Source organism: Anthonomus grandis, chromosome 12 (assembly GCF_022605725.1).
Source record: "Anthonomus grandis grandis chromosome 12, icAntGran1.3, whole genome shotgun sequence".
In the NCBI taxonomy this organism is placed as follows: Eukaryota; Metazoa; Arthropoda; class Insecta; order Coleoptera; family Curculionidae; genus Anthonomus; species Anthonomus grandis.
Window position 1 is genome coordinate 19,065,260 of NC_065557.1, and position 15,140 is coordinate 19,080,399.

A 15,140-nucleotide genomic window follows, 5' to 3' on the forward strand; every position below is an offset into this window, starting at 1 on the left:
TAAAAGAGATTATGAGAGCTAAGATCTTGATGCGTATGTTATAAACAAAAAACTGTAAACATAATGAGATTTTTTTATTTAACAGCTGAAGCCAATTTAAATCATTTTTGGGATAAATATTATGTCGTATCTAAACGGATAACAAATTGTTTTTACTAATTCCGGCTGATGGAGCCTTTTAAATAAGTACTAAGATAAATATTTTAATGTTCTAGAATACAACAATTTATCTATATCAAGATTTCCTTATACCTTGAATTTAAAATTTTTAAAACCCGATAGATTCAAAAGTAAGACGTTTAGGACATATATTCATTTTTTTTTCTTATATTTTGTTGGAGAATCACCCTGTAAAGTTTGTCGGCAGAGTTCCTGGATACCCGGTATAATTATATAGAAATCCGTTGTAGTTCTAAATGGCTTACAAAAAAATAAAACATTTTTACTATAATAGAAAAAATGTGTAATTTTAAGACCGCGTTAATACCCTGCACTGTCTACAAAAATCGCCTATCAAAATCTGGGCAAAAGTGTATGAATTTCATCCAGTCTTTATAGCACGAAATAAAACTGATTGCTATCTTAATAAGGGACCAATCTTGTTAACCACTCAACAGTGTATTGCCAATTAAGTTTTTCTGCTGTTTTACTTCCATGTTTGCCACTCTACGGAACAAAGTTTGTTAGAAACACGGTTTTCTACCCTTTTTAAGACACCGCAGAAATAAATTCTTTTTCCGTTGATGGAGAGGAGAGCATTTGTTTTTAAAGTTTAGACGTTCAGATTTTCATTGGTACAGAGGTCAAGAAGATCTTGCTTTTTAAAGGTATTTATTTGTATTTTAATCTAAATATATTTAACTGAATGAATCTGAGAAAATTATCTATTAATTTCTTAAATTAAGGTGATGTTTTGCAACCAAGCGATCGATTAAATTATGTAAAAAAGAATTTTAATGCAATCTCGCTATAAAAATTAGAAGTTACAATGTACTTTTACCTTTTTAAAGATATTATCTTAAAAAGTTATAAATATAGATTTTGTAACCACAAAGTTGAAAAAAATCATTTCTTGGAAAAGTATTTTTCGTAGGGCAATTTCCTCGGCCTTACTACTTAATAATATAAGTCATAACATAACTTATAGCATTAAGTGGAGAGTTTTTTTTTTTTTATGGTAAACACAAGCACAAGAGGAAAGTCCTATGTCACTCTTGGAGTGGTGCTTGTGCAAAGATATTTGTAAGCATTTATCTTGAATCGCTGCAGGTTGTATGCGTCGGGAAATATGTGAGGTGGAAGCCCGTTCCACAAAGAAGATGTTCTCCAGATGAATGAGTCCCGATACAGCGACGTCCTTGGGGTAGGCAGGTGGACTCGATGTTGATGAGCCGCAACTGCTAGACGCGTCCTTCTTGCCGGAGCAGCCCTGGGTGGAATCAGGCCTGCCAGCTCAGAGGAGCACTTACCGTGATAATAACGGTAGAATAAACAGAGATCAGCCACCTTTCTCCTGTACTCCAGACTATCCAGACTCTTTGTCAGTTCTGGTTTGTCGATAAGACGAATAGCTCTCTTCTGTATAGAATCTAGCAGCTTTAAACTATGCTTGGGTACAGAGCTCTAGACATGCGAGCAATACTCGAGGGAAGGGCGTATTTGAGCCTTATAAAGAGTCAGCAGCTGTTCCGGTGTATACAGTTGTTTCGTTTTGAAAAGCACTCCGAGTTTTTTGGAAGCTGCCCTGGCGATCTCGGCAACGTGGTCATGCCAGGACACACTGTTGGTGACTTCGACTCCTAGAAGATGTAAAGATGATTTCACTGGCAATGTTTTCCCTGCCATAACCAGCTCCGGGCCATCAACGTTAGTCTTCATCGTAAATACTGCAGCCTGCGTTTTTTTAGCGTTAAAATTGACCAGATTGTTACTGCCCCACTCCAAGGTTGCTCTAATATCGTTGTTGGTTGAAGCTACTTGTTGCTGCCTAGGATTCTGAGAAGTTGCGGCTGTCGTTGGTTTGGCGGACTTAAATGTGGAAATAAGTGTGCTATCGTCCGCAAAGCTGTAGATTGGATTGACAGTGGTTCCTAGCAAATCGTTGATTTATATCAAGAAAAGGATATGGGATAGAATTCATCCTTGAGGGACTCCAGCGTTAATGTTAAATTTGTCGGAGAGGTGTCCATCGACGGCTACTTGGATTGTTCGTTGTTCAAGAAAACTTTTGATCCAATTCAATAATGAGTTTTGTATGCCGATTGAGGAGAGCTTGGTTAGTAGTCCCTCATGCCACACTCTGTCTAATGCCTTGAAAATATCAAGAGCGACTGAGCGGGACTCGCCGTGCTTCTCCATGGCCTCCGTCCACAAGTGTGTGACGTAAGCCAGAAGACCGCCGGTGGATCTAAGCTTTCGGAAGCCGTATTGATGATCGCTGATTAGTCCAGATGATTCCAGATATCTTAACAGTTGTTGGTTGACTGCTTTCTCCATAATCTTCGATATTACTGGAACGAGTGCAATCGAGCGGTAATTGGACGGCATCGTCTTCTTACCCTTTTTGAGTACAGCTTGCACTTGAGCAGTTTTCCAGCTTGTTGGAAATGAGCCCTGTTTATACGATGCCGTGAACAGTCTACATAAGAGAGGAGTCAATTCGTCTGCACAACGTTTTAGTACTAGGGCTGGAATTCCATCGGGTCCAGAAGCTTTGTTGGTGTCTACGCTTTTAAGAATTTTATTTATAATTCGTTAGGGAAACGAAATTTCTCCCATCGTTGAATTCACCCTTAGCAAATATGGCGGTGTTTTGCCTTGCGAGTGCAGACTCGAATTGAACGCGAAGAGTTTACCCAGTAAGTTGGCTTTTTCCCTTGCTGTTACCGCGATAGAACCATCATCTGCTGTTAGGGGTGGCAAGGCCGACTTAGCAAATCCTTGACTAACGGCTTTCGATACCGACCAGAAAGATCTTGTTCCATTTGGGCAGTTTAGCAATTTGTTTTTGATCCTGTTGTTGTGACTCTCTTTGCATTCATCAATAGTTTCTGGAGGTTAAAAAGTTCCTCTAATTTTCGGTGGAAGGATGTTGACGCCATTTGCGATATGCTGCGTTTTTAGTATTTACTGCCTTTTTGCAATTCAGGTTGAACCATTGCTTGTTGTTTGATCTGCATTTAGTAGAAAAAGGGATATAAGCTTCCATTCCTGCCAAGATCGTCTCTGTAATTTGGTTTGCACATTCTGAGATGTTATTGGTTCTAAAGCAGACTTCTTTCCAAGGGAATGAGCGATAAAATTCCCGAAGATGGTTCCACTCTGCTGATTTATAGTGCCATACCTTCCGCGGCATTGGAGGATCCTGCGTTTTAACATCCAACTGGCAAGAGACTGTTATCAATTTGTGGTCCGATGTTCCTAGGGGGGCCTGTACTGATACAGTGTACGAGTCAGGGTCTGAAGCCAAAACCAGATCAAGGAGACTCGCGAACTCGCCGTCTCGATCGGGGATTCTGGTAGGTTCCTCCACAAGCTGCGTAAACCCGCATATGGTGGCAAATAGCTCAGCTTCTCGTCCTTCATCGTCGTTCTTGTTGCAGAAGCGCAGCCATTTGATATTGTGAACGTTAAAATCACCCATGACGATGATTTCTGCGCTTGAGTAGTCAATTTGCAGTTGGTTAATGCAATCAACCAGGTTCAAAAAGAGCCGCTTATATTGGGTGTCGCTTGGTGGTCTGTAGATAGAGCAGATAAATTTCGCGGCTCCACTGGCTATTATTTTGAACCACATAACGTCGAAGTCCGCAGGTTCAAGCGTTTCCTCCCGCTGACAACTCAAATCGCTCTTGACAAATACTGCCAATCCAAAGTTTAGTCAAAATCGGGTGTGTAGATCGTATCCAGGATAAATGAGGTGAACATTTGTTGTTGAAGGTTTCACCTTTGTTTCTGTCAATACCAGAATGTGAGGCTTATTTGATTGCAGGTGTTGATTTACTGCATTAATATTGGTGTTTAGGCCTCTGATGTTGCAAAAATTGATTTTTAGGCTTTTAAATCTGCCTGATGGACCCTCCCGACCAGCCTCCGTCCGGAGATCCGAATGGGAGGCTAGTTTACCTCCGGAAAGTTTTGGTCGTGAGGGCGCCATCATGCATTAATTTTACTACTCCATTTCCCCTTTGGAAACCGGACACATCGACATGGCGGCAAAACGTGAGTTCCATGGAACCACTTCACGCCGCTTAAGCTGGTTGGCAGTAATTTGGGAATTTCGTAATGCCTTAAGGCGAATAAACGTGTCATATATAGGTTTTGTTGCTCTTGTTGGTCCAGTATATCTTTCTCCTACATACTCCTACAAGTGTCGCTAAATCTCTGCTACAACCTTCCTATACTGCTCTTGTTAAAATTTACAACTTCTGCGACGTTGCGGATGTTGATCAACCCTGTATTATACCAACAGCTCGTGACTGAGTTTCACGATCAAAATATTACAATTAAAACAAATTATCACTATACTGGCAGCAGAAATTGCACTAAATAGATTTTTCAGTTTATCAAATGCGCCTTGAAGAATTTATACTACTTATTTAATACAAGAATAAATTAATATGATGAATGTGATAAGGTATGTTCAAAGAAAGGCCCAACAAAAAATTAACACAATTTATTTTGGAACCGAATTCTTTAGTCCAAAAATCAAACGGCTTTTTTTCTAGTTCATTTTAACGTGTTAATAATAGCATTGCCAAAAGACCTCCATATTTAAAATATCATGTCAAAATCAGAAAATATAGCCCTACTCAGATGCAAGGTTATCTGCACTCTCCTCTTCATCGCTAAATTTGTCGATCCTGGCTTAAGTTTATAGGTTAAAGCCTTAGCGACTTGTTAACAGTTTTGTTTTTTCCAGTTTAGACTGAATTTATAATATTTATATTACTGAACGACTATTATTAAAATTATGCGAGAAAGTTACAAAATATATTGAAGAATTTAAAAATTTGTTAATTTTTCTCTTGGACCAACCCTCCTAATTTCTGAATCTGGATGGAGTATCAGCAATATTTAACTATACTTTGCATATTTATTGAAACTTTATGGTTGGAAAAGATATTAGTGTCGATCTTTATTCGACTTCAAATATTTCCTGTTTCAACAATAAAATTCAATTTCAAGTTTCAGGTTTCGATAGAGCAACAGTCTATTTATAATTTACATTGAAATTTTACTCTGTTATGAATTAATAATAAATATTATTTTATAAGAATGCGGAAATTGTAGTAGTGATCAACACATTAATAAATATCCTGGCTTCTCACCTGTTAATAAATAAAATTTCAAAAATATATTGAGCAGTCGTCAATCGTTGTCGCTATAGAGCTTTATATCTTAATAAAATAAATTATTTTTTTACTATAAAATTAAAACTAAAAATATTTATAACTCTAAAGCCAAGCAGCTGTAGTGCACACCCTTTTAAATTTTTAAGGGATAAAATTTTCGCTTCGTTTGCTCCTTATCCGTAACAGTCCGTGCGATTCCCACAATGAGAAATTCCTTTTAATTCGGACCGAGTAGAAAGTGTTAACCAACATTCAAACATTAAATTCACGACAAGTTGGTTCAGATTCTACTTCGATAATCCCATTCGGGAGCAGATGGTTATAGATTTAGGTGTGTCCATGTTTGTCCAACAGATTTAAACTTACTTTACGGGCTTAAACTTACGGACGTCGAATAAGGTGGTTATTGGATTGTTTCCAGCGGCGCAACTTAATTGATTAATCTTGTCTTTTAAATTTTAACAATGTTTAAATTCAAAGTTTAATGTGTTTAGTTGTATATGCAAGATAAATAAAGAACAAGCTGGCCAAATCTCGGGGGTATATTGTATATTATTAAAACGTTACCGTCGCCTAAAAATCTTTAATGTCACTTTGATTAAAGGACATATTAAAGGTGCAACTATTTTACTAAAGCTTTAATTTATTAACGATAGCAAAATAAAAAATGGCAGCTTAAAAACTGATATCTTTCCTACTTGACAATTTAAATACAATGCTTTTTATTTTAATATTCACAATTCTATAAATATGCAAGGGTTTATTTAATATTTTGTTAATAATTTTAGTATTTCACAATACTTTGCTATGATTCATATTGTTTGTCATCATTTAGTCTCTTAGTCATATGGATATTGTACTTTTACGGTACTATTAAGTCGAGCTTGACGATATTCCTTCATTTTTCGATATTTAAATTTACATGAAATAAAATTTAAGCCTAGATCACTCAAAAATATTGGTAATAAACTCACTGCGCCAAAAAGTTCGGAGAGTCAGTATGTATGCTTTATCATTACAAAAAGATTAATATGTTTCATAGATAAACTTAGATCCCTGACACCCCTGCACTAAGCAATAGCTAAATTCATAAAATCCTTGCCACGGTTCTCGTTGCATATGTATATGTAGGTATTGCAATTTTTTGTTTAATTAGTTTTAAGGTACATACTTGTAACTCGATTTCAAACTATATGTAAGTTATCAGACTATTTAATTAATGAAATACTTTTACTCTCAAATGATCCGGGCTAGCAATTACTTACTTTTCTACATTTTTTTAATAATATTCACTAATCTCAAGTATTAAGATTTTGTATTTTCAGCTGTTTAAAAAGTTTGTACATCTAAATATGTACTAAATTTTTTACTTGTTTTTTCTTGACTGCAGAAAGACTTAAAACCTAAAACTTTTTTTTCTTTAATTAAAAACGTGATGGAATATGACCTTCGTTATAATATCAAAGTTTCAAGACTAAAATGACATCTATGTGTATGGATACGTAATATTTAAAATTCTGAAAAAGATTTAATAAACAGAACGAAATTTTGCTGGAGCAAATATTTGCATATTTTATTTCCTAATACTTTCTTTTATTGCATTCAACTTAAATTTTTTAGCGTTATACATGTTCTAATACTTAGTTCTAAGAGTTAGTACAATACTTTATCTCAGGCGCCACAGATAAATAAAAGGTAGTATAGATCGATTTCAGTCAGGCCTTCGTCTAAATAGATCATCAATTTTAGTTGAAAAATTCTAAAAAAGATTTTGTTTCCTTATAGCTTGACCTCGCTGATATTATCCCATTTTGCTATAATCGTCGATAATTCGTTAAACAACCTCCTCAGACCCAAGGTGAAATGAAAACATATCTTTTTAAAACACGTACTTTTTTGTAAAGTGTTAGGCCCAAAAAACAACAAAATATCAAAAAAAAAAATTTTTGTTTTTTACTGTAAAAAGTAAGGTATCATATTTGATACCTTGGGTTTAAATAAATACAAAAAACGTTTCAAAAAAAACTTTATTGGTGAAAAAGAGCAAAACAGTTTCGCTGAACGGAGCAGCAAAGATATACGTCACATGAGACACACTTAGCAAATGTCAATTTACCACATTTCGGATATCGACATTTTGACCTGGATTTCTGGTCGTGTTTGGTAAATACTGGTAGATGAGTGTTTCCTTGCTTCCTCTCTCTTCTATCTGGAATAGGCTGAATTTTCCTTTGTTTTCGGGGCATTACCTGCTCTTCATCAGAATCACTTTGCTCGTAATCTGCTTGAGGAATATCAGTGTAAACGAGAGTTTTGGCAATTGATAATTTGAAGTCAAGGTAATCTAAGATTTCTCTCTCCGCAAGCCTTCTGCAATAGCATTTTGTCGGTATTCCAGCCAAGACGCAGTTACGTCAAAATCCAAAAAATGATAAATTGTTCGTACTGTCCACTTTTTGGTACGTCCACGCATTGCATACTTTCCAATGACCCTATCTAATAAATCGACGCCTTCCATATTCTCATTGTAATCGGCAACTATTGCGGGTTGATTAATTCTAATGTATTTATTTTCGGTCTTTGACCACCTTTTACAACTACCCAAGGGTTCAATACCAAAGCAGGAGGAAGCAAAATGCACTGGTTTCGAATCAAACCATTTAGTCAGAATAATTTTTCCATCTCCTCTCTTGAGTGAGTCATGTGATCCATGACCCAATTTTTTAAATTAATTATCAGTTTGCGGAATTGCGTTTTTGGGAATTCTAGAAGCCATTATTGTACCAGCCAAAGTTATTTGTCTTGACAAAAGAACATCAATCAAAGATATTGAAGTAAAATGACGGTCAGTATACACTGATACTCCTATCGGCAAAGTTTCGGTCAGCTCCAGCACCATTCTGCTACCTACGTCTAGTTTTTCTGGTGTTTTAAATAGCGATGATTCGACAGATGATCCTTTTCCTTCATAGAGATAAAAGTCCACATCTACTTCATCCCCACTCTCCGATGATAAATCGCCGATATCTGATTGGTCTAGGTCCAGATTAAGAACTAATTCTTCTAGCTCGAAGCTGGTTAAGGCCCCTAAAAATTATTTCATAGACGAGTGACGAAATAATGATGTTCAACAAGGCAAATAATTAAAAAAACCCAAAATATGATTTTATATTTAACACACAAATTCCTAGCAATTCATTTATTTTTGTAGTCTTAGAGACCCAAGATATCACTGGTGATACCTTTACTAAGTCTACCATTTGCGGCACGATTAGATTACTAAGAGAGAATTTTTTTATTACACATGTTCTATGTGCTACCTGCCATCAATATATAACAATAAAAAAGCAAGAACAATATTACTTACTCTTATTTTGGTCAAAAGGCATAATGATGCAACGTGCACTTGCAAATGTAAACAATACACTAACCTAACCTCACCACTACAGCGTGCGTCGGCGAAATAAAAATGTGTGCGCATATTTGGCTATGTATCATTTATGATACCATCGGGAACTGGTGGCTAGTTGCTTCTGCGCGCCGAAAAAAAAATTAAATCCTCAGGTATCATATATGATACCTGGGGTCTGAGGAGGTTAACCGGTATAGGGCAAATTTTGCCGCATCATTAAAAGGACGATTGTTTCACCTTCCATGATATGAAGATTTTCTAAGTGAAAAAACATCCAATAAAAAGAGTAAAACATTTAAAGGAGTAAGTTTTTTCAAAATTGACTTTTTTGAAGATCCTATTTGCGGGCTTAGTATGCTGAAAACAAACTGGGGATAAATGCTGCTTAGTGTAATGTGGCTAGTTAATGGCTTTGTTTAAACTGTGGTATTCCTTTTAATTATTTTATTAATGATCTTAGCATGCCTCATTTAAGTCAGCATTCATATCACATATTAAGGCTATTGCTGCATCAGTTTAAAATCAGATTTGAGTTGAAGAAGTAAAGTTTGAAAAGTTTCTGCGCTTTATAATATGGGCTATATAACTGCTACTTTATAATATGAAAATTAGAGTAGTTTAAAGAGGATAGTCAAAGTTACATCATATATCAACTTTATTAGTGTTAAATTAATCTGGCTTAAACTTTTCCGCAAGGGGTATTTATAACATACTTAGATTTACAACTTATTGGGACCTACTTAATTTAATCTTCGCTAATCATTGGGCTGCTTCAATCCATATCCGGTGTACCTAAGAAGATCAGCAACCAGCGGTTTAAGTTTTTGATGGGTGACATTATAATAGTCATCAGTATCTTTAAATTTCCTTTAATGCCCCTACTGACCTAGCTTTTCCACTGGATGTTTAATAAGTAAGCATAATTAATAATATTATGAAAATAAAGAAATATATTTTACAGATATTTCATGAAAGATATTTCCTATATTAGCTAACAATTTTTGACATGTTTGAAAAACATTATAGAAAGATTAATTTTCTTTTAAATAGGTAATAAATTATTTAGAAAACGGTAATATTTAAAATCCTATTTTAAAATCCGCCACTGAATTTTACGTAAGCTGACTAGAAGCCTCCAACTGCTTCGCTCAAATCCATGAATTTGCATTTTAGATTTCCTCACTTCGCTCTCGCTGATTTAGAGAATTAACCAGTTATTTCGTTTATCAATTTTCACTGTTTACTTAGTGCTAATTCCCAGTTTTCAAAGTAAAGAATTTCAATCACCTGATTATTGATTTTATTGCGTATAAAAGAACACTTAAAGCATTCCTGCGAAATCTTTTACATTTTATTAAATTTCAAATGCTATCGTTTTATAAAAGAAGAAAAAAAAACAAAAATCGTCAAACTAATAAAAATTGATTGCCTAATCGTAACCAAATTGAGCTTAACAATCAAAGCATAAAATTAAAATCCAGTTATGTCCATAAAGGCCATCTGTTGGGACTTTTCTTTTCTTTTAATGCCTTTTCTTTTGGTGGGAACTATGAACATTCTTTTTAAAGTAGGAACTTTTAAACCGTCTTTGAAGTGTAATCGTTTTGATAATAGTTTTTGGCTACGTAGAGTTTGCCAATTTAGAAATGAAAATTGTTGGTTTTATCTGGATTAATGAAAATAAATTAAGTTAATTTTATTTCATTGATACCACACTTAATCACTGGTTAAAACGTAATTCTCAGAGCAAAAAGGTATGCTTATTATTTTATCCTTATTAAGTTTTTTTTATTAATAACAACTAATGACTAAAACAATAATCACAAAAGTAATTTGATACAATATACAGGGTGTTCCGTTGATCATGTTACAAACTTCTAGGGCAGATAGAAAACGTCAAAAGAAAAACAAAAATTCGTATAAACATGGGTCCGGAAAAGCTTCCTCAGGGAGCTAGAGCTCTTTGAAAATAACCTTTAAAAACTAGTTTTTTTTTAATAGCTCCGGAACTACTTTAGCTACCGCAACCAATTTTGGGAGGTAAATTATTGTTAGTACGTTTATTCTTTTGAACCTACTAAATAAAAAAATATACTTTTTTATATAAATATAATATTTTTATATAAATATAATAAAAAATCAGAATCAGGGGGGTATTTGGTAAATTTAGGCCCATTTCTTTAAGACTTTAATTTCTGCCCGTTTGGGCATTAGATTATGATGTTCCTCTGCCTTTTTACATAAAAAAGGTGCTCTTAGTAAAAGTCGGTAAATATCACCGTTTTCGTCGAAATTGACTAAAACCAAACTAAGATACAGCACCTGAATTATTTATTTTAATAATAATAATAATGCTAATTCATTGCCACTCTCAGTATTTTTTACATGATATTAATTCCCTTTTTATTACGGTTAAGTAATGGAAGATTACACTTTTGTTGAATACGTCGATATGCTTTTAATTTATGGGGAAGTTCGATGTAATGGTAGAGCTGCTTCTCGACTATATGAAGAGCGGTTTCCCGAAAAGCGAATCCCAGCTCACACACTTTTTGAAAGGGTCAATCAACGGCTCAGGAAGACTGGCTCCGTTAAAATAAAACGCCAAGATAATGGCGCGCAAAGGAACATCCGAATTCCGGATTTTGAGGAAGAAGTGCTTCACCGATTTGAAGATAACCCATCAGTAAGTACTTGAGCAGTAGCTGATGCATGTAAATCATGTTAGGGTATGGAACATTGTTAATGAACAGCTTCTTTGGCCCTACCACCTGCAAAAGGTGCAATCTTTAGGACCCAATGATTTTATGCCCCGCGTGAATTTTTGCCAGTGGTTTCTTGACCGGTGTACAGAAGAACCTCAATTTCCAAAATATGTCCTTTTTAATTCTAAGAATAATCATGTGTGGAGTGAGGAAAATTCTTATGGTTTAATAAAGTTATAATAAGTTTTAGTTAATTAAGTTTTATTTCATGTTTGGAGTTTTAAATTAATTAGATAAACATTCATAAGATTTCGGATATAATCGCTATAAAAATATCTTTATTAGAAAAAATAGATATTTATAGCTAAGCTATAAATGGATTCTAACGATATATTTTCAGCTTTGGTAAATTTCTTTTGGTATTTTTTAAATATTTTCTTTAATTAGTAAGACATGACTTAATAATTCTTTTGATAGCAGTTTCAAATAACAGATCTTTTACGAACATAAAACCGTATAAATGCAATTATGATTTAAAAGACATTACTCCATAGCTATAACTATATGCATAAAAAGTAGAACTATATGGATGGAATTCGAAACTAAAAAACTATATTAATAGTGCAAAATTAAAAACGACTTACGTACAAAAGAATGTATGTCTCCACTTAAGATAATGTAGCATTTAATTATTTTCTTAAGAAGCTTATCCTACATCTTAAGAGAAATACAGGTACTATAGAACAAAGACGAAGAAATGAAGCTAAGAAAAATGAATAACAAATAACTAATAAAAAATGAAACACCTATAACGTCCACAAAATCAAAAGCTCACGGTAATATAAGATAAGTTTCAACAAAACCACAAAAGAAAAAAAATCAAAAAAGAATAATATTATGTAAATAATTTCTGCAATAAGCAAAATTCATTAAAATAATAAATAACGAAACTAAGAAACAGCTACCAAAGACAAAATAGAAAGCAACAAAGAAATATCGCAGTATTTGAATTTTTTTTTGAGAAATAAGAAAAAACTTGCTGCATAAATAGAATATATAGACAATAGAAACTTAGAACACTTTATAAAGTTCGTTTTACCTGTCAAATATAAATATTTTTGAGTTAGAAAAAACCATATACCGATTTAAGCAAATTAATTCATTTAATTTTAATGGAATAAGATCAGAAACTTTTCAATCTGTACCCAAAGAAATCTATTATTCTTTAATACATATAATTAATTAGCTTATGTTTTAACACTGGAGCCTGATATTCAGAAAGACGACCTATTTAATAAGCCACCACTAAATAGTCAGAAAAAAATACATGACTTTCATTCCTTGTAATAATAAACTTCCCAAAATGAAAGTGTTATAAAAGGTAATCAAAAATATAAATTCCTAAAACTAAAATCATAAAGTATCTAAGTGTCATGTCGTCACGAATTTTCAGATTAAACAAGTCACTCAAAAAATCAGACGTTTAATATCAAACTTTGAATTTTAGTTAGATATATACCACGTAGAAAAAGATTGCTACTACGTGTTATATATTAGTAATCTTTTATTCGCTGTATAATCTCAACTTATTTACGGAATAACCAGCTTGGCAGGAATGAGACATTGCCATACTAAAGAACCTATTACCATATAAAAATAACTACTTAAAATAATATTTGAAAGTAAGGAATTTCTGAACAATTCACAACAATACGGATTCATGTAAATAAAATCAGAATAGAACCACTTATACACGTGCTACAAGAAATCGCGAACATTAAATGCAAGTTTCGAAAAAACAAAAAAGTATTGACCAGGAATTTTCTGCCTACTTTTTTTTTAAGACATTCCATCTGACTTATAAAATTTAATTTAAGATTAGTTTTTTTAAGCAAAACTGCGGGATTGGACTTGGAATGCAAATCGTCAAATACACAATATAGTAAATGATAGATATAATACATTAAGATAACCACAGATAAACAGTATCAATCATAATAATTAGAAATATAATAATAGAAATTATAATAATTTTATTTAATTTCTGCACAAGAAAGTATTATTAAACTATAATACGAATAGTACAATATTTATTGAGCAAGCATTTTCTTGATTACTAAACATCATGCTACAATAAAATGTAAAAATTTGACCCAGATTGGACGTTATTTTGTTTTTATTTTGTAATTATATTTAGAAATTGTTGATTATTAACAAGCTGCCAATAAGTGCAGCTTTTGTGATTATTTTTTATTATTAATTACCTTAAAATTGCTCATTATGTTCCTCTCGTTAACTGACGTTACGAATGTCTACTTCTATCCTAGGCGGAATTCCTAAGTTTATGGCTATGGACTGTATTATTTTATATATTTTATATATTATTTTATTTCTATACTATATTATTTATATAGTTTAGTTCAGTATCATCAGATTATGTTTCCAAAATTCTATAATATTTTGTAGAAATTAACTGCACTCCTAATTGTTCTACCCTAATGATCGTCGATAATTTTCAACTCCTCTCAAATCTGTATTTAAGACTCCTATAATCCTAATCTTTGGTGCAAGCCGAACTACGTCAATAATCTGAAGACTACTAAAATCATACTGAACAAGAAAATTATATCAATTAAAGAAATCAACTCATTTTGAATGAAGAAAAAAATAAACAGTGAATTTTGTACATTTATTGTTTCAAATGAAATAAAGATTTCTAAGTAATTATTTTATACTACGACAAAAATTAAGGCACATGCGAAAATCCGGCAAAAATTCGATTCGATTTTTGCGACTTCGAGAACATGGTCTCAGATAAACTGAATGGATGGTGAATAATTTATGGCCTGTAAAAAGCGCTGCAAATAAATGACGTGGAGTGCTATTTTTTTTTAATTTAATAAGCGTGATTTAAGTTAATATAAATGAAGTATCTAATAAAATGGTAAAAATTATATGAATAAATCGACATATAAGCCAACGGTCTATGCGTACACAGATGGATTAATAATAATAATTTACGTACTTAAGGTGAATTCGCGTACTAAAATATTGAATACTCTGGTACCTAACAATAGTAAGGATGCGACGGAGAATAGAGATATTGAATTGAGATCGAAACTTCTAAGTGAGAGTAGTTTCCAATGCTATGATAGCGATGAAGACCTATCTTATTGTGTTTACTTGCTTGATTTCTTAGTATAGAAGCTTCAGAAAGAAACTTATGAAAACTAATGTATTTGTATACAAAGATAAATAATGTAAGCTAGATCAAGGTGTCAATCAGTTTGTTTCTCTCTCGGTTCTACCTGAAACTATAAGAGCTGTGTCGCCTGCAAAGAACTTCACTTTCTAACAATACTTCAACATATTGTTATCTGTTTTAAGGATGTTTTAAAAGGTTCATGAACAATATCAATTTAAATGTAAATTTAAGGTATTACAGTATCAAACACCTTATTCAAATAAAGAAATTCTTTCAAAAAAAATCTTCTCTGGCTGAAGCTCTTATTACTATGTGTAGTTATGTAGGCAATGGCATTTTCAACAACAAAGTTTTGTTCACCAAAATGCCAAAGTCAAAACTACTTGGCAGAAGTGGTTTAATCATAAATACATATTATTTAGTTGACTTTTTAATTTATTTATATATTTATATCAACGGCAACG

The 15,140-nt window shown here is 33.1% G+C and overlaps 2 protein-coding genes and 1 long non-coding RNA gene across 3 annotated transcripts in view; 1 reads left to right on the forward strand and 2 right to left on the reverse strand.

The window, feature by feature from the left end:
* Window positions 1–15,140, forward strand: part of LOC126743339 (zinc finger protein 1) — a 218,059-nt gene that overhangs the window by 44,433 nt on the left and 158,486 nt on the right. The window lies entirely within an intron of this gene.
* LOC126743342 (uncharacterized) overlaps window positions 1–15,140 on the reverse strand; it is a 186,817-nt gene that overhangs the window by 28,516 nt on the left and 143,161 nt on the right. The window lies entirely within an intron of this gene.
* On the reverse strand, window positions 8,049–8,948 carry LOC126743340 (uncharacterized). Its single transcript, XM_050450380.1, has 2 exons — window positions 8,722–8,948; window positions 8,049–8,441 (listed from the first exon to the last, which is right to left on the reverse strand). Exons 1-2 carry the CDS (start codon window positions 8,741–8,743, stop codon window positions 8,083–8,085), a joined length of 381 nt encoding a protein of 126 aa, XP_050306337.1. The 5' UTR covers window positions 8,744–8,948; the 3' UTR covers window positions 8,049–8,082.